Source organism: Colias croceus, chromosome 29 (genome assembly GCF_905220415.1).
Source record: "Colias croceus chromosome 29, ilColCroc2.1".
NCBI classification, from domain to species: domain Eukaryota; kingdom Metazoa; phylum Arthropoda; class Insecta; order Lepidoptera; family Pieridae; genus Colias; species Colias croceus.
Window position 1 is genome coordinate 1,489,094 of NC_059565.1, and position 21,688 is coordinate 1,510,781.

At 33.3% G+C, this 21,688-nt stretch overlaps 1 protein-coding gene across 1 annotated transcript in view; it reads left to right on the forward strand.

Moving 5' to 3' along the window:
* LOC123704346 overlaps window positions 1-21,688 on the forward strand; it is a 28,394-nt gene that overhangs the window by 1,171 nt on the left and 5,535 nt on the right. Inside the window, exons 2-4 of the mRNA XM_045652701.1 lie at window positions 14,043-14,162; window positions 15,330-15,401; window positions 16,298-16,443. Coding sequence (XP_045508657.1) covers window positions 14,043-14,162; window positions 15,330-15,401; window positions 16,298-16,443 — 338 coding nt within the window. The remainder of the gene's footprint in view (window positions 1-14,042; window positions 14,163-15,329; window positions 15,402-16,297; window positions 16,444-21,688) is intronic.

Genomic DNA, 21,688 nt, shown 5'->3' on the forward strand with positions numbered 1-21,688 from the left:
TTTTATAATTGTAGGTACCCTTAAACCCTTTAGGGTAAAATAACAACGTTATGGTAGGAAATAATATTGTAATACTGTGGTTATAGTTTCTATCTTACAAAGTAATAACTTTATAAGAATACCTTTACACCTATTCTATAATTTATGGCACATTTAGATTAATTCGTTATTTAACAAAATTGTGCAATCATGAATTTGTGTTTTGTTTTTAAAAATATTGTTTTTTATTACATTTGCACTGCGTCTCCTTGTCCACCAGGTTGTCTGGAAGAGATCGCCGTCGGAGCGATAAGACCGCCTTTTGTGCTCTTTTATTAATTAATGTGTTGTGTCCTTACTTGTACTTTTATAGTAATAAAGTATTTTTGTATTTGTATATAGCGCTTTTAAGTTTTAATAACCAATTTCCAGCCTAGGGCGTCATTATTTATGTCGCGGAAAACATTTCGGCGCAATTATTTAAAAATATAGCTATTCGAAAAAAGTCAATACAATAAAAGCTTGATTTCATTTAATTATCATTAAAGATAAGAAACAGTATCAATTACAATATTATAAAAATAATATTTAACTTTATAAGCTGTAAACTGTATCATAAAAAGCAAGAAAAGCGGCTTATCAATTTGGCATCTAGGGCGGGAGCAAGTTAAAATCCGCCCCTGGGTGATGATAATACTAATAATTATTATTAATTTTCAATTTTTAAGATTGAAAAGGCAGACGTCCATAGTCCCCATAGACCCAATATACCAGTCCATCTAACACCCCCTTCCATAACCCAGTTTTATTCATTTCCATTTTTCTGCAATAGTCCTACATTGGCCGCGGACTGCCCAGGGCCTGCCTCTATAGTGCAGCCATGGGCAGGTTGCGGCTGGTGTCCCACAACACATTAAATTCTCTAAAGGGCCTCTGCGTGTTGGACCTGTGTCCCCACGTAAGCCTTCCAAAGGACCGGGTCCTTACGGCGATACCCGTGTATTATGGAGAGAGACATAATAATTATTATACTTACATATTATCTTATTAATTATCAATAAAAAAGAAACCGTAATAATCATAAATAGAGAAGTAATTCACACTATGGTTACTGTGGGTCATTTTTTCATACGTTTTTGTTTTCCCTACACGTATCGCGTAGATCTATTGCCTATATTATCACAAAAACTTTATCGTTGTTTTTGCATCACAATGCAGATTTGTCGAATGTGTTCCATCGCGATACCTGCAATGCAATGAAAACATTAGAGTGAGATGGTCTAATTAATGCAAAATGAGAGCAAGCAAGAGCTGATTATAGTGACATTTATAAGAGGCGTCATTCGCGCTCCGGGCGTTTTGTCGCCCTTTAAGATTTGTTGAGTAGGACTCTGTCTAGAAATTAACAAATAAATAACATGTATGTTTGAATAATGTTTAGCGCTTTATAACAAGCTAATTTTTAGATAATTAATTTGATGTTATGTGGGTTCGATGTTCGAGGCTGTCAATTGATTTGAAATAAAATAAATTAATATAATTTCACACTACCAACGTAAGCATACAACGTAGGTTACATAGGTAGATCCAGATTATGGACCTATACCTATGTAATAAAAACAAATCATCCATATTGATACATCCCATAGTTATTATCTTGCTACTTATTTAATTACAAACGGATTTATTCAAAATTCACAAACTTATATGTTCATTCGATAAAATAGTCTATGATTATGTAGTGTTTTATAGGTACAACTTTTCCAAACACCTCGAAGATTTTTAATTCGTTGCGGTTTCTTTTTGCCTTACTTAAAACCTCCGTATCGTTTAGTAGTTCTTAGTTCTTTACCTAAGCTATATTTCACGCAAAAAAGGTGATTTTATTTTTAACAGATATATATTGATTACCTATGTACGTTATATGAATTAGCACATAAGCTACTTTACCCCGGAACCTTGTTTACAACGCAAGATTCAAAATTCAAAATTCAAAATTCAAATTTCCGTGGGCATTATCAAGTTATGTTGGAAAGATTAGATTTTTTGTTTAGTTTCTTCGTTGCAATTTAATTTCTTATCTGATTGTTACCCAAGATTGGATTGTAAAGTGTTTATCTATAAAAGTGAATCGAATTTACAGTTTTAAGGCTGCATCATTGCCGGCGAAGCCTGCAGGAATCGGCCAGATCTGATCATCTGGGGCTGTATTATGACCTCTTATTTCCAGACAGATTACGCCGTGAACGGTGAATTGAACTGACTGGCAAATTCATAAAATACCATGGCTGGTTATTGCGATCATACTTAATATGAATTTGCCAGTCAGTTCAATTCACGGCGTAAACTGTCTGAAATAAGAGGTCATTATACAGCCCTAGTATGAATTTTGGCAGGCAGAGACAGGTTATATGAATCTAGGTTAAGTGATCATTAAAAACTCGGGTGACACCTTAACTTCGAAAAAATAAAGAATAACGTTACCCAAAATACCGTTATCAAAAATAACGAAAACAATTATCACGCACCGTTATTCTATCCATCTCTACATCTTAATTCACTGGCACAATTGCAATATGGCGCCGAGTTTTTCAATAAAACTGTAACATCTGGCCTGACACTTAAGCGCGGGGGCGGGAGTGAGATAGCAATACGTTATACACTAATGCTAGAGAGGGATAGCACGATGTGGGGGTCCGAGGGAAAATTAATATGTCCTTTTCTTAACATTTTCGTAGACGCAACGCTCTTTATTATTTTATTATTGATGTTGGCTGATTTCTCTATTAATATATATTTCTTTGTTATTGCACGACTATTAGGAATGCGTGTGGATGTAATTTTGTTGCAAGATGTTGTTATTGGATAGTGAAAACATAGATATAAAATATTTATGGACATACATATATTTAGAGGCTATATGTTTATAGGAGACTTGCTTTCTACATGAAAATTCTTCCGTTATGCAACCTATTTAGTAAATTAATAATCTGTGACTACACGAATTTTATCCTGTTCAAGTTATGTTTGACTAAATACATCCCGTCTATTTAATCGTAGGTTGAGTAATTTTGGAGACATGTTTATTTTTTAAATTGTTTTTATTTATTGAACCGTTATAAGTTTGTTATTAAACATCTCATTCGTAGCATTTATCTTTCTTACCTAATACATCTTCAGTATTTAGTATATTGTTCTTGATTATGTAGGTAACTGTTTAGCGAAATAATCAGGAATAATATGAACAAATAATTTTAATATGGATTCTATAATCCATCATGTGTCTACACAATCTACGCTACGATGCTACGAAAGTGCTACGTAAACGACAATTTTAAATATTGTTTGTAGTTTGTACAAGTTTTAATATAATATTTCAAACACTTACATTTACTAATAAAAAGGACTATTACTGTTGGTACGTAAGTTCTAGATAAAAAAAAAATTTCGAGTTCAGGTGCATAAGTTACGTGACATCTTCTTTAATCCACAATGCAATGCAAATTAAACGTCAATTCAATTTATTTATTTCCATACAATGTTTTCCTTAATAATAAAAATAAAGAACCGCGCTTCAAGTCATTACCGTACCGTAAAATAACACCAGTTCAAAAATCACCATCCATTCGACAATAAGAAGGAAAAATATACGAAAAATTCCATTTTATTATGCATTTCGGGTACGTTCTTCCATATTAACATGTCATTGGACGCCATATTGCGAGATTCGATCACAGACTAATACCGCCCAATACCGACCTTACGTGAACGGAATAACGGTTTCAATAACGGTTCCAATAACGGTATTCACTTTACGATTGCTATAAAGAATCGACTGGTAAATCGTTTAGGAAAGTTCTCGATGGAGTGAAATAAAGAGAGGGTTGGTTCTTGATTGTTTCTGCAGGTGCTTTTCATGGCTATAGCTGGCTTGACGAGCGTTGGATGGTTACGAGCGGTATTTACTGTTATGGTTTGTGTGATTGAAACGATACTGTTGTTAGGAAATGATGGTAGGGTCGTGGAGGATTTGGTATTTGTTTGTTTAAGTGGCTTGTAGGGTAGATGCATGAATGATAATATAGGTAGGTTATATTTGTTTCAGTAATTGACCGACCGAGATTGGACCGTGAATTTTTTGGTTGTAGCTACCGTACAATTAATTCTTGTAGGCATCATCTGTATTTGATTTTGCCTAAGCGGTTTATCTATTAAATTAAACGCCTGAAATTGCTTTATTGAATTGCGTCAGTTTAAAAGATACAAAATGACAATTATCAATAAGTTCTCTTTTCTGTTACCTATCTGCAAATGATAATAATTATTAATCATAACACAACACACTATCGAGATCATCATTAATTATCGATAAGAAATACCATATGTCGAGATGTGTAACCACAAGGACACTAATGCACTGACACCTAGCACAGATAATCTACCGGTAAACTGTAACCGTTTAGACCGCAGATGTGTTGTGAATACCAATGATAGGTTGCGGTTGATAATCGTTTTGGTATCGTTTTGTAGGGTTGCTCTTGGTGCTGTTTTTGAATATGGCTACTGTTTTATCTATGTTACAGTTATTGAGATAATATTACTACGTATGGAGGAGACGCCACGAACAAAATCTGTGCGCCATTTTTTTGCTATAACTAAGTTTTAATAATTATCTAGTTAGGTAATTACCGATGAAAGTTATTCCTTTGCACTTTTCCGTATTATTTGTTCAATATCGTAACACACACGAAGGCATATTTGATGCGTTTCACTTTAAAACAAAAATAAAAAATGAGCGTGCAGTTACGCCATATGGCGTATGTTGAGCGGAACATAAGTGATGTAGGCGGTATCGTCTCCATATGTATATCTCAATGGTTACAGTCAAAATATTTTGATTGGCAATGAGTTATGTATCTATAGGATGACTATAAGTAGGATATATTTTTTTGTCTTTTTCGTGAATGGAACTTATGTCATTTTTGGTTAAGTTTTTGATGATTTCTGTTGTGTTGTCTATGGTTATTTGTTTAGAGATTATTCTAAAGATATCTGTAGGTATGAATAGTATGTGATTAAGAGAATTATTACATAAACAATCTCTCTTTTCTGATACGATGTTGTGCCTATTGCCAAACAGCTCTTGGAAAATTTAAGTTCTTCTATGTAACTTTCTGTACACTATGATTACTTTTTTAATAAAACGGTCTAATCAACTGTTCAACATCATGTTGTTTTGTCGAATCTCTTACAGTTATATAGTTTATATTCTATTAGCTTACCGCCCTCGGCTTCTCCCGCTTTGTCTAAAACCTAATAAATTATATACTAAAACTTTCCTCTTGAATCATTTTATCTATTAAAGAAAACCGCGTCAAAATCCGTTGCGAAGTTTTAAAGATTTAAGCATACAAAGGGACATAGGGACAGAGAAAGCGACTTTGTTTTATACTATGTAGTGATTACACAGTGCGAAAAATATTTCAAAAGTAGATTGAATCTAGTTAATATCTAATATCTACTTGGGAAAAGGAAAAAAACAAACGTAATGGGCCTAAAAATTACAACATTTTAGGCCTAAAATCTACACCCACATTTTCACTACAACAGATACTATCAAATAATATTACTACATATTATGTATTGTTATTTCATAAACCTCTGAACATTACCGTAATTAAACGTTAGCTTTTATATTTGCGTAAATTGGTTTATTTTGTATGTAACGGGAGCATTGTGGTGTGTCACGTGTAGTTGTTCATTTAGTGTACATGCGTGTTTAATTTGCGTATGAAATCTTGTTTAACAGAGGTAGTTAATGTTGAATAGTGTTGTGTAGTTAATAGTGAAGTAAATGGGAGAAAGTTTAAGAAATAACATAGGTAGTTAATGTCGAATAGGGGTAGTGTAGTTAATAGTGAAGTAAATGTGATAAAGTATGTGAAAGTAGGTAGGATTAAATATATTTTGTAAAACAAGGGAGAAATAAACGTATGATATAAAATAATTATATCTTGTGTTTAAAATAGAGTTAGTATTTTTGAAGTTAATGTTGAATAGACTTGACTATAGTATTTAAAAGACACGGTTGTTTTAAGTTTGATAAATAAAATAAAGTTTAAATCTTGTGGTCAATATTTTTTAAAGTACCTAATGTTATTTAGACTAGTGACTAGTCTAAAGAAAGTAAGTAGGAGATTTCAGATCGCATCGGATAGAAAGAAATATGAATCAAGATCAATGTTAAATTAAATTTATTTAAAAAGTTATACAATAAACAGTAGTTCCTGAGATTAGCGAATCAAACAAACAAACAAACTCTTCAGTTTTATGATATTATTATAGATTCACTATTATTGCAGTGTAGAATATAGAATTAAGGTAAATAATAATTGTTTTATATTTGAGTTTATTTTCGAACAAATGCCTAAAATGGATTGAAAACGTGTTATGTTTACATTTTACATCATGATAATATAAACAATACTTATCTGTTAATGCTTTTGTTTCATGCAATAAAACAACATTATTATTTACCCTTCTATGGGTATAGATACTAATATTTAATAAGGGCTACAGATTCTAACATAGTAATATACAGGGTGTCCCACTTTTGGTATACTTAGCGCTTACATACACTGATCACGTAAAAAATACTAAAACAACAAAATTACATCAAAAAAAATGTTGCTAAATTTTTCCTGAAAATCCATGTTTTCTTCTCTATATATATATATAACATAATCTTAAACGATAGGTCACGTGCGGGTGGCAAAGCTGGGCGGGACGCTTGTTATGGGTGTACACATAGAGTTTTAAGAATCCATCTTTTTGAAAAAAACAATGTTTGAAATATTATAAGTATTTTTACGTAGGTACTCAGCGTATGCAAAACTATATAACCTCCTTCCTATACCAACAGTAGGACACCCTGTATAAATAGGAGGTATTTTTGAAAATTACTGATTTGATCATGAAAACTTCACTTATACAACTTCACTAACAGCATAGGTCATTTTATAAGCGTCAAAGGCTATTGTTTTATCCCGGGTCAACCGGCCACTGAACTGATTCACTTACCAGCTGAATTGCACGACGATGCGAAGCATTACGATCGAAAATTTTTTTTCGCCTCATTTTTGCAGCTATTCTTATTATTATAGCCTTGTTAGTTAACGGAATCAAGATATTTTGCATACTATTGTCGAGATAATTTAATGGAGATTAATCCCATACTTTTTAAAAATTGATTTACTTCAATAGAATTGGAAAAAAACACCGAAATAGGTCAAAAAATTTTCCTGTCCGTCATGTGTGAAACCTGAAAACACTATAACTTGTGAAAAAATCCATCATTTGAGTTAACATTTTTTTTAATATTCTAATCGACGATTGTAGGTCACTGAATGCGAATGATTAATTAATTCAGTGTCGTTTAACTGCAATTAATAAAAAACGAAATTTTAGTTCTTCGACATGCCGTCGGTATCCTGTATTTACCTTCATTGATGGGATATATCAATTAAACAAAATGCAAATTAGGATAATTGAATTCAGTTTCACAGTACACTATTGTTAGACTTATATTAATAAAAAGTTTCTAAATAATTGAATGAACAGAGTAACATTATGATACAATTTTTGTGCTACAAGCTTTTAGTTATGAATTTGAACTAGCTGCGCTCCGCGGTCTCACCCGCTTTGCTCCGCTGCTGTTGGTCTTAGGGTGATGATATGTAGCCTATAACCTTCCTCGATAAATGGGCTATCTAACACCGAAAGATTTTTTCAAATCGACCCAGTAGTTTCTGAGATAAGCGCGTTCAAACAAACAAACTCTTCAGCTTTATAATACATTAGTATTAGTATTACCTAGTATTAGTATACCTCTAGATAAGGCGCGTAAGGCCGTAGGTTTACGCTTTTACGGGTTTTTAAGTCTAAATATTGAAGTATACAAACATAAATTAAACAGAAAGAAAATTTATAAAATTCCACTGTAGAAATTCTTGACATCTTTTATCCATACTAATATTATAAATGCGAAAGTAACTCTGTCTGTCTGTCTGTCTGTTACTCAATCACGCCTAAACTACTGAACCAATTTGCATGAAATTTGGTATGGAGATATTTTGATACCCGAGAAAGGACATAGGCTACCTTTTATTGCGAAATATGTACCACGGGCGAAGCCGGGGCGGACCACTAGTAATATTATAAATACTGAATTTTCTTTGTGAAACAAAATGCATAGGTACTATATTGCATGTAAACTATGCAATATAGTAGGTACATAGTCGATTTTCTAAACGCATCGAACAATTAAAAAGCAAAATCAACCACCATTTTCCATTGAATAGCACGAACAATGTGATTAAAACGGATCAAGGGAAAAATAATTTTCAATAAACCGTAAACGTCCCCTCAGAAATCAATTATTTTCACACTTCCCGCGCAAAAATGGCCGCCGCACGGCGACACTGGGACACTCAATGATTTAACAAGTAACGGTTAATTAAATAACGGTATTGTTGCGTTGCACGGAATAACGGGTGTTTTTCGGTATTCGTTTTTTTTTTTACATATGTAAATTGTAACAAAAATGGGAAGGCAAAAAAATTGTAATTGTATTCGGTATGTTGTTATTATGCATAATCATAATGTGTTTATTTTATTTTAACTAGAATGTTTAGGCCTAACAGTAAGGTTACCTACCTAAATAGTTTGTAAAATTTTACACAAATTGCAAAAATATTTTGATATCATTTACCTATTTTAGTTCTCAGCAGATAATGCGATTTTCCCAGTTTTTGCAACTGTGTCAAACATAAATATAATAATTAATAATAATATCTACTTTATAAATCCCTAAAAAAACATTAGCAACAATTTATTATCTACATTCTATATTTTTATAACACGCCATAAACAGCTCCCGCCCACCGAAATTAAAAAGTAACTCACCAAAGATTATTATTTTTTTATTCCGGCCAGTAATACAAAAATTATAAAGGCTAATCCACACAGCTATCATAACACCTAATAAAATATGTCCGAACAATAAATTCATAGTTAAATAGGGGTCGAAAAACATAAAAAAATCGCCATTGTTGTGGGGATAAAAAACTATGTTAGGCCCTGTTTATTTCTTCGGGATTTGTTCATTGTTCGCATGTTTATTTTATTGATCGTATTGTTGCGAAATAAGCCCTGTTTTCTCAAGTGTTCGTCTTGCGTTGCCCTTTTTTTAATCTGTTAAAATTACTATTGTATTATCTGTGCAATTTTTAGTTTCGCGGTTTTTTTAATGTCATATTGTTTGCTTTGGAGGTTTTTATTGCTCTCTAATATTATATTAACAGCTGATTTTTTGTGTTATAATGTTCGCTTTTGGGAAGTTTTTATTAATTTTACGCTTCTCAAGACGTTTTCAGTTAGGTATTATCCTTACACCCAATATAATTAAATGATCTTTTTCTACCTACAAATCACTAACATGATGATAATTATTACCTATTACATACTTTTTTAATTTTTATCCATACTATATTATAAGGCTGAAGAGCTTATTTGCCTGTTAGATAGTCCATTTATCTAGGAAGGCTATTAATAGCCTATGTCACTCACAATTCACAAATAATCAAGCTTTCCGGCTTAATATATTTCATTATATTTATTCAAAAATCCCTTATTTGAAGTGAAACTTCTCAAGGCGCGTTGAGAGTAATTTTTAAGGTTGCGTCATGGCTATATCGTCACGTCATGGCTATACCGTAACGTCATGGCTATACCGTCACGTCATGGCTATACCGTCACGTCATGGCAATCCTGTCACGTCATGGAGTAAGGCAACGATTTTTATACCTTTGAATCTCTGAAGAAGTTTCTCGTGTAGAGCACGTGTGCTCGACACACACGCTCTTTTTTACATTAATATAGATAGGTACCTACTTAGAAATAATGCAGCTTTCCGGTTTAAAATATTTAAAACATAAGTTTTTGACGTTACAAACATTCCATCTCCTAATAATTTTCATATAGATTTAAAGCAATATCCTCAACCGATTATGAAAGCAGTCAAGTGAAAAATCAACTTATAAATAGGCAAGTAATTCTGGGAGGGATCGGAGGCGTCGGTGTATAAAAGTTTCTCTTGAGGGCTCGTTTTAATAATTTTGAAGGCACAGATTTGCGAATTAATTTTTATGGGGTGTAATTTAATTGTAGAATAATCTTATGGATATATCTCATAATATATATAAATCTCGTGTCACAATGTTTGTCCTCAATGGACTGCTAAACCACTTAACCGATTATAATAAAATTTGCACACCATGTGCAGTTCGATCCAACTTGAGAGATAGGATAGTTTAAATCTCAAATCGTTTTAGAGAAAGCGGGCGAAGCCGCGGGCGGTAAGCTAGTATATTATAAGAAATAAATTTATTCTGACCTATTAGCAGTGTAGGTATCTACCTATTTCAAAGTGCACCGTGCATTATTGACTGCGTGACTTCATAAGCTTACAAAAGTTTTCAACATATACATATTACATGTACCTACAATTATTGCAACATATTTCATTTATGCTATTCGTGGTCGTGGTGAAATTGAAAAATGATTTTATGATCATATATGTATCGAGGATGACTATGGACTATACAGCATAACGATCGACCAATAGGAGCGGAGCAGCATTGAAATAAAACCGGCCAAGTGCGAGTCGGGCTCGCGCACAAAGGGTTCCGTAGCAGCAAATATAATAAATTACAGTTAAATCAACCTATCTCAAAAACTATAAGAGATACTTTGATCAAACCAAAAATCGTTGAAAGAGTTAATTAGCATGCATCACCTCTATTTTTTTTAGAATTTTATACCCCGTAGTTATAAAAATAGAGGGGGGGGGACATACTTTTTACGACTTTGAGAGCTGATATCTCAAAAACCGTTCACTTTAAGAAAAATGTTTTTTAGAAAACTTTATATCATTTTAAAAGACCTTTCCATTGATACCCCACACGGGTATGTACATCGAAAAAAAAAATTTCATCCCTCAGTTACATGTATGGGGGGCCCCACCCCCAATTCTTTTTTTTACTATTTAGTGTCATATTTTTGTAGCGGTTCATACAACACATATTCCCATCAAATTTCATCACTGTAGTACTTATAGTTTCCGAGTAAATCGGCTGTGACAGACGGACAGACGGACAGACGGACAGACGGACATGACGAAACTATAAGGGTTCCGTTTTTGCCATTTTGGCTACGGAACCCTAAAAAGGCGCAAAAGCAGGAAAAAATATGATCAAATGAAGTTATGTGTCTAAGCTAGTAGAAATTAATCTAGATAGACCAAGATAAAATCCTACTAATATTATAAATGCAAAAGTTTCTATGTTTGTTTGTTACAGCTTCACGCAAAAACTGCTGAACCAATGTTCATGTAATTTGGCATACACATAGATAACTTGGATAAAGTATAAACACATGGGATAGGTTTTATCCCGTAAATCCCACGGGAACGGGAACTATGTTGGATTTTATTTACGCGGGCGAAGCTGCGGGCGGAAAGCTAATCTATACAAATATTATAAAGAGGAAAGGTTTGATTTTTTGTTTGTTTGTTTGTATGAATTGAATAGGCTCCGAAACTACTTGGCAGATTTGAAAAATTCTTTCACCATTCGAAAGCTACATTATCCACGAGTAACATAGGCTAGGTTTTATCCCTGAAATCCCACGGGAACGGGAACTATGCGGGTTTTTCTTTGAAAACGCGGGCGAAGCTGCGGGCGGAAAACTAATGTTTTAATAAACCATTACATATATATCTATACTAATACACTAATCTATATCTACTAATATTATAAAGCTGAAGAGTTTGTTTGTTTGAACGTGCTAATCTCAAGAACTACTGGTCCGATTTAAAAAATTCTTTCGGTGTTAGATAGCCCGTTTATCGAGGAAGGCTATCTATCATCTCGCTACCAATACGAGCGGAGCGCTGCGGGTGAAACCGCGGAGCGCAGCTAGTTATGAGATAAAGATCATTGATTTTTCCCCCTTCCCCAATATGTAGCGATCACACATAGCTTTAAATTAATACGGAGTCAAAAACAAAACACTTTGATTAATGGCATTACAAAGGAGGCACAATATATTAAGCCGGCGTGGTTTTGACAGCGGGGTGGTAAGAAATCGCGGGGGTGCGGGCGGGCTGAGTTATAAGCGATTGCGGTTTTAAAATGTGTGAAAATTTTGTTTTTTATGTAGGCAATAAAGATTATTAAGCTATTGCATAGCTTCTATCGCGGGCCTTGATCGCGGGGACCGAATCGAGAAATTCCGTAACGAAAAACCTCACGCTCCCCACTCCGACGGGTGGAGGTGTGGCTTGAAGGCATAGCATGCAATAGCTTTACCGCGGCAGTCCCCGAGTGCCACACGTCGATTTTTTATATGGGAAATAAGGATGATTTGTATAATATGTAATTTTTAGTGAAAGGGAAACTGATTTTGATATATAAGTTTATACTTGTGATTAAGGATTGTGAAACTCCATAATTATGTATTGTGAGGATTGAAGAAGAATAGAATATTCATTATAAATTAAGTGTATGTGTATTTTTAAGCATTTCTTACTTAATGTTCTATTCTAATGGAATCGTTAGATGATAAGCCTTAAATATAAAAACCGCATAGGGTATTACCTACAGCTGCAGAGCTTTCAGATTTCTATTGACAGTTATAGGAACTAACAACCAAAGAAATATCACCACTAGTAACGGAAATTACAATTTAAATAAACAAAAGGATTGTGTTAAAACGAAATGTTGCTTAAACATAAAACTCGAGACGAGAGAATAGGTACTCGAAAAAGGGGCAATAGGGCAGAATAACGTCTGCTACCTAGTTTCATAATTTAAATCTATTCAACCGATACCTAACAAGCAAGGACTCTAATTAATACCTTATTACGTTAAATCCTACTAATATTATAAATGCGAAAGTTTGTATGGATGTATGGATGTTTGTTACTCTTTCACGTAAAAACTACTGAACCGATTACAATGAAATTTAGCACACATATAGAGCGTAACTTGGATTAACACATAGGATAGTTTTTATCCCGGAAATCCCACGGGAACGGGAACTATGCGGGTTTTCCTTTGCAAACGCGGGCGAAGCCGCGAGCGGAAATCTAGTCAAACAATAAAACGTCATACGTCACACGAATTGAAAACTTCCGTCTGTTTTGAAATATTAACAAAAATGTCTAATCAAGTTTTCTAATCAAATTCACTCTATTTGTCCTACTGATTTATAAATAAACTGTCTTCAAACTTACCTCTATTATTATCGTTTATTACTCTCATAAAATCGAACTCAAGAAAGAACAATTATTTTTTAGCCATGTTACAATTTGTAAATAATCTTATTTTGTTAAAGACTTTAAACGCGATTTATTCATTATCAATAAATCGCGATTAAAATCCGTTAAAGCTTTATTTCTAAATGCGTAAAATCAAACATAAATATTAAATATCCTTACAGCTTACTTTTCTTCTTCCTAAAAAAACTTTAATTACCCGCTAAAAACTCATAACTTGTACCAAACACAAGCTATCGAGAACTCCTTATATTCCTTAATGGTTGTACGATTAGGGTCTTACCGTTTATTTAAATACGTTTTGATTTAATTGAATAATCGCGAAAATAATTCACCATTCGCTTTTGTAATTCAACATCTTTGGATATGTTTTTATAGGAAATTAGGAGGTGTCTGTGATTTTTAATAGATGTTTAAGTGGTTTTGATATTTAAGAGATGGTAAATATAAACATGTTTTTATTTAAGTCGGGTAAATGCAGTAAACGTCTGAAATAAAATTGATTAATCTATACTTAATAATATAAATCTGAAGAGTTTGTTTGTTTCTTTGAACGCGATAATCTCAAGAACTATTGGTCCGTTTGGAAAAATTCTTTCGGTGTTGGACAGCCCAGTAAAGTATTATACCGCCTATTTATGAAGTCAATAATATATCTTTGTTACAGATTACCGACAGCCAATGATCAACCCGTGGCCGATAGCAAAGCCAATCGCGAGTAGACCGATTCCAGTCCAGCATCAGCATTTGCAGCATTTACTGGCGCACTGTCATCACCCGTATTTAGGTATGTTACCCTATTTACGATTTATTAGTTTCCCTGGGGGCTGGCGCTGTATTATTATAGAAAATCAGTGGAGAATCTCAGTTGCGTAAATGTCCTTAGTTTCTCAAAGCACTGAGTGGATATATCCATTTTGTACTGATTATCTGTTAATTTAAGTACCTATTTGATGTTATAAAAATCTGTATTTATATGAATGGTACAAATAAATGTATGTTCTTTCTTTCTTTCTTTCTATGATGACCTCTTATTACCAGACAGTCCGCAACAACCAGCCTTGGTTATTTCAATCATAATACGAATTTGCCAGTCAGTTCAATTCACGGCGTAAACTGTCTGGAAATAAGAGATCATAATACGGCCCTAAGTAGTATATAATATTTAGGTATGTTATTTAACACGATTTTATTAGCTTCATCTGAATGTTTGTAAACAACTCCTTTAGAAGTTTAGATAAATGCTGAATTTATTATTACGTACCTAGTACTTATTAACTTTGTACTATTTGTAGTACCTATACTACAAATGAAAAAGAAATCTAATGACACATACATATTTAGGTTTAAAATTGAGTTATCTATAGATCGACTCTCATCTTACCTCTAATATGTAACTACCTTTAGTTTCTGTGATCTGTGGTAACTACCCTCCAATATACATATTTTAACACTATGTAACCGGCTTGTTTAGAAACGATTTTGATCCACTTTATACGGACAGATTTAATTCAAACTTTGTACACTTATCAAGGATCGTGACAATATAATAATTTCATGAGTTTAAGCGTGTTTTTAAGCTATTGCATAGCTTCAATCGCGGGCCTTGAGCGCGGGGACCGAATCGAGAAATTCCGTAACGAAAAAACCTCACGCTCCCCACTCCGACGGGCGGAGGTGTGGCTTGAAGGCATAGCATGCAATAGCTTTACCACGGCAGTCCCCGAGTGACACACGCTTTATATATTAATTAGCTTCACCTGTATGTTTGTATGTTTGTAAGCGACTTCTTTGGGCGCGATTTTGACCCACTTTAAACGGCCAGATTTTGTTCAAACTTTGTAGATTTATTGAGAGAAAAAGGTTACAGTTTTCTATAAAAAGCGTGTTTTTTAGTTTTTTTAAACTATTATTATTTTTAAATACATTTATTCATATAAAGTTATTGTTACAGTAAGGCCTTCACAAGCTCATACCCAGGTGTTCCCTCTCCCAGGTGGATTCCCATGGGCTCACAGTTCCAGAGGTAATAATAAAATAAAAATAGTTATTTATTAGCTACTAGCGGTCCGCCCCGGCTTCGCCCGTGGTACATTTTAATCTCTCCATAAGAACCATCCTCGTACTTCAAGAAATGTAATAAGAAAAAGAATTAACGAAATCGGTGCAGTTGTTCTCGAGTTATGCGCTTACCAACACATTTTGCGATTCATTTTTATATTAGCTACCTATAGAAGTTTATTTATTTGCAGAAGAAAGCTACTAAATGCATTATCAAGCTAAAATGAAACAATACCATACCATACTAAGTCTAAGTGCTGGTATTTCAGTAATTTCAACGTTACTCAATATTCCATTATATCTATACTATATATTCTTTATTAATAGTAATATATTAAAGCTGTTTGTTTGTTTGAGCGCGCTAATCTCAGGAACTACTGACAAGTAGGACACGATTTGAAAAATTATTTCGGTGTGATAGTCCATTCATCGAGGCCGGCTATATTATAGGTATCATCACGCTAAGACCAACAGGAGTGGAGCACTGCGGGTGAAACCGCAGAGCACAGCTAGTAATAGATATTGAATACAATTAAGGAAAAATATCAAAAGAAAAGAAAATGGAAAAGTGTATTGACATCTGCTTTTACTACAGTTTTCATTACATCTCTACTCTTTTTCGTCGTAAGAGTTGTTTGTTTGAACGCGCTAATCTCAGGAACTATTGGTCCGATTTGAAAAATTATTTCCGTGTTAGATATCCCATTTATCAAGGAAGGAATGGGCCATCTATCAGCGAAATAATTTTTCAAATCGGACAAGTAGTTCCTGAGATTAGCGCGTTCAAACACACAAACAAACTCTTCAGCTTTATAATATTAGTATATAGATTCAAAATGTAATAATTTTATTTATTTACAGGTAAACCACGACGTGGTATGATGCGGCGAGCCGTATTCTCGGATCTTCAAAGAAAAGGCTTAGAAAAGAGGTTTCAAGTGCAAAAATATATTTCCAAACCGGACAGGAAGAAGCTGGCTGAAAAGTTGGGCTTGAAGGATAGTCAGGTATGTTTTATATTACGAAACTTAACAAATAAGGCCGGCTACTCATGTACCTGCCGCAGGGGCAATATTGGAACAATCTCGGTTGGTCGGCGGTTGGGGCAATTTCAGCTGTTCTCTAAATTGCCCCTGCTTGCCTATACACATCACAATTCCAATATTGCCCCTGCTGCAGGTAGGTGAGTAGCCGGTTTAAGATGTAACTCTTTTTGTTAAAGCCACGTTTACATTATTATCTGTTCAGGGGCCTTAGACAAAGTAACAATTACAAAACGATAACGAAGTTAGAAATCGCAAAAATGTAGGTATGTGATTGACATTAGATAGACCACGTGATCTAACGCGGCGTATGTCAATCCCATACATTTTTGCGATTTCTAACTTCGTTATCGTTTTGTAATTGTTACTTTGTCTAAGGCCCCAGTAGTTTTGAGTATACTGTACAATAATATATAGGTAGTATAGGTACTAAAAAAACTTCTATAATAGGTAAATATTATGTGGTTGTTGTTTTAATGATGATAGTTTGATTCAGAAAGTATATAATTATTTAGTACCTTAATAATCATCAGGCTATAAACATACCGACAAGTATTTTTATCATAACCGATTGGAGTAAACTCTTGGTAAATAATTTAATAAGGTACGTAATCCTTTTTAAAACAAGAACACAATACCATTAAAATAATCCGCCAAAAATAATTACCGCTTCCCGCCGCTCGTTTGACGTTTTAACTTTTTAAAACCGCCCGCAAGAGGCGAAGGTATCCAACAAAAAGGTCCTTAATCTAACCCGAATATCACTCGAAATGCAAATATCGAGTTAGCATCAAGTAATTGTTTAAGCCTGTTACAGGGGCGGCAACATACCCCCGTCTGCGGATGACAGACCCCTCCTATTGCTGGAGGGTAGCAATTTTTTGTAACACCCTGTGTTCCCCTAAGTTGCTGTTACGGAGATTATTTTCGCTTATTTTTGGCGTTTGAATTTTTTTTGATGGCAACATTTCTTTGGTTTGAGACACAGTTAGAGAGATATGTTTAGAGGGTGCTATCTGGACGTATGTTGTATAAGTTTCAAATCATATTGTAAGTTGTAATTTGAAAGATTCTTATCTGTGCCATAAAATATAAAAAAATTGCATAAAATATAAACATGATGCGTACTGGAATTTTTATCAAACAATAAATAAATAAATATTTCAGGACAATTTTCACACACGGCACGATCTGATCCCATACTAAGCTTTCGCTTGTGTTATGGAAACCAGATGATAAACATACCTACATAATATTATAATTATAATTTTTAATAATTAGCTTACTTAAGAGTTTATTTATCATCATTATTTGTTTTGAGACATGACAGTAGGTACTATAAAACCCTTTCGATTTAAGATATAGGTACATATTAGTATTATTAGTAATACCTACTTAGTTTCATAAATCAATCTCAAACCTTACAAATGATATAAAATTAAAAATGAAACAGTGAAAAAATATCCGAATTTTCAAAATTATTCCAAAAACCTTCAATCAAGGCTCTTAACATTAAAAACATATAACCAAAAGGGCGGGAAATTAATATCTCTAGGGGAGATCTAATTGAGAGCGTTTATCGAATTACGGGCATGGGGGACAGATAACATATTCCAAAGACAATATTGTCTTCGCTCTATTGTTGATGGTCTTGGATTTATTATCTATGCTTTGATGAAAAGTTTTAGGCGGGAAGTGATTAAAAATGTATGATTAATTGAATTGGATAAATGCAAAAAAAGATGAAGTTGGTACCTATCACATTATAGGTATGAGGAATATTTAAGGAATTATCAAAATTTTTTGGTCATAAATAATTATAATGTGTTGTTTATCAAGATTTTACGACTTAGATTGGAACGTACATTTATTTGTACTGGCACTTTTTTAATTTGTAAATATGAATTATCGAAATTAACGAAGTTTCGCGTAAAATATTATAATGTTGTGCATTGGTAGATACTTTGAAAGATAACGTAGATTGAAAATTATTAAATAATTTAATAATTAAGAAAAAATAAAGCATATTAAATAAGTAGTTTTAGATATTACAGTTCCCATACAGATAGTATATTTACAGGTTACTTACCTAAAGCTAACGCTCTGTATTGCCTCTACATCGTCTACGAATAATAATAAACAATTTACGTAGAACCTCTACAAAGTCTACGAAATATTCGTAGCTGTATAAAAAGACGAACAACGTCGCATTCTTCAACTAGTCATTATAATTTATATTCTTCAACATAATCGCCATTCTTGGAAATATCGTAAACAACCACCCAAGCAATTGAAAATGTCGCGAAAATAACAAGACATTCAATTGTTTCGATATAATAAAACGAGAATGAAAAGAAATGGTGCGAACATTGAGATAATATTAATATGGAGCAGACACCATGAACAAAATCTGTGCGCCAAGCGCGGCGGCGCGGGGCGCGCGAATGACGGCTAGACAGTCATAGATTATGCGATGTCACTGACTCACCGCTATAGAGGCGACACTTTGTTTCATTCTGTCTATTTTATTGGGTGCCACTCCTTACATGCACGTTGACTTGAAATTTTCTTTGTACTTACTTAATATTTATTTTAGGTATAAACTGACTTTACTACGCGGGGCTAACAATATCTGGCTTAGAATATAGGATGATGTAAATAGTGACGTCATATGGAATAATTTAATTTTTTTCGTGTTTTAGGTTCAGTCAGGGCTATGGGAAGTTTTATTCCTTACAAATTGAGCCTTTTTTAGAAAAATAATAATTTTTCCCTTTCTTCACGGCCCAAACATGGAAACCTTGAATAGAAAAAATATTAATTACTTATCTCTGAACTAGCGGTCCGACCCGGCTTCGCCCGTGGCACATATTTCGCAATAAAAAGTAGCCTATGTTCTTTCTCAGGGTCAAGATTGTCTGTGCCAAAGGAGAATGCCCATGAAAGTATGGACCACAGTACAGTGTTGCGTCAATGCCAGAGTGGTTTTGGAGGGTTCTTCGATATTCAAAAGATTTCTACCAATTGATTTTTTTGTGATAAAAACAGGGGTTTTCAAGATATTGAGAAAAATGTGAAATAACCTCAAAACTTAAATAACCCCGATTTAGTTAGGTTTATGTGTGATTTAGGTAACATTTTATCGTCCAAAGGTTATTTTTCGATTAACATATTTAATCTATGCGTAGAGCTTATGCTTTCAGACAAAGTCTATCAATCTGTCTGTTCTGTCAATCTTCCGGGACGGATTTCAAGAAAACCTAAATATATACATAAAAAATGCCAATTGAGTTTTTATTCGGTTTACATGTTGTTGTTTGAATCATTTTTTCACTACATATTCGAAGAAAGAAACAAATAAGAAATAACTGGTTTCCTACCAAGCTATGTCATAATAATATTTTTTTTTATATATATACATATTTATATTATTTTACTTCACTATCTTTGTTAAAACAACCTACAGTGTATAAACAATACCATAAAGAGTGATTTTATGTTAATTGATTTTTTTTGTAATTCAATGAAAACAATAATCGATATTAATACATTTAGCTATTTACCATAGTAAATGTAATAAGTTACCGCTTGGTTACCGTGGTAACCGGTAATGGACACTAATTCTATAATAACGGATCTAAACAATTACATGTCTTAATAGATTTTACAAAACATTCCCTGTTCAAAATATATTTTCCGATGGTAAGAAGGCCTCTAAATTGCCGAGATTTTTTTTAATAGTATTTTTGTCTTGATGCATGAGAAAAACCAGTACCAAAAATGGGCATTTTCCTTTCATCAAAATCGGTCCAGTAGTTTATGAGCCTATTAATTACAATCAAACAAACAAACAAAGTTTTCCTCTTTATAATATTAGTGCAGATAAATAAACAATAATTCAATTATACGTTCAAGTCAGTAGCTTATACAATATCAATTAAAAACTTGATTAAAATCAATTAACAAAAAAAAATTGGTGATTGAGTAATTGATTTTAATATTTCATGATTTCACCTTTTTTCAATTAACAACCAGTCTATGCTTTTCTAAATATGTAAAATTATTATTTTATACTATAAAAATATACGCCAGCAAATATTACTAACAACACTTATTTCATGCCGATTGTCATATCTTAAATTTTTAATCTATGACAAAATGTCGCCCGCCAAAAATTTTGCTCTAACTAAGTTTTAAAAATTATTATCTAGTTACTTACTGATGAAAAGTTATTCCTTTGCACTTTTCCGTATTCTTTGTATTATTTGTGCAATATCGTAACACACACGTAGGCATATTTGATGCGTTTCATTTTAAAACAAATAAAAAATGAGCGTGACGTTCGCGCCAATGAGCGAGCAAGCGACTGAGTGCAGTTACGCCACATGACGTATGTTGAGTGGAACATAAGTGATGTAGGCGGTATCGTCTCCATATTAATATTAACTCAATGGGTGCGAACAAAAATATATTTCATATAACGACTCGAGGAGCTTAGCTATATCCATTTCACATGAGTTAGAAAGGGATGGCTACAAGTTCGTATTGCGTCTTAAAGTATCAGCGATTGGTCGATTTGTATCGGATAAAAATGAACGCGGGCTGTGATTGGTGGAAATACTTTTATCTTTTTTGAAACCGTTTGGCATTAGAATTTTATATTTATAGGTTAACTGCAGACTGCGGTATGGTTTACATCGATGCTTTCTTAGAATGATATTATCAAGACTTGTCAGTTTCATGAAATAGGGAGCCAAATTGTTGAATTCCAATAGGGTAAATAACCGACTATAATAAGAAGGAATGTGTACGTTTATTCCTTTGGTAGTTCTGACAATTATTATGAATCTAATAGATGCTAATAACCTTCTGCTATGTTTATTATTTCATAATTTAAAAGTGCTGATAGTTAGATAAATTTAATCACGGGCAATCTAATATGAAACACCTTCTAACTAAAAAAAATCTGTGTGAATGCCTCCTAATAGTGATTAATTTAATCGTCACAAGTCATCTTTTATCATTTCCCTGATAAAAGTCACTTACTTGGTAAATACCTACAGTATCTGTTTTCTACCCCGTCACCGACGGATTTTTTTATATACCTACTTACCTAAACAATTTTATCCAAATTTCATGACCAAAATATATTCTTCTCTAATTCTTTCACACACTTGCGTATCTACAATACATCACAAATACATTACGA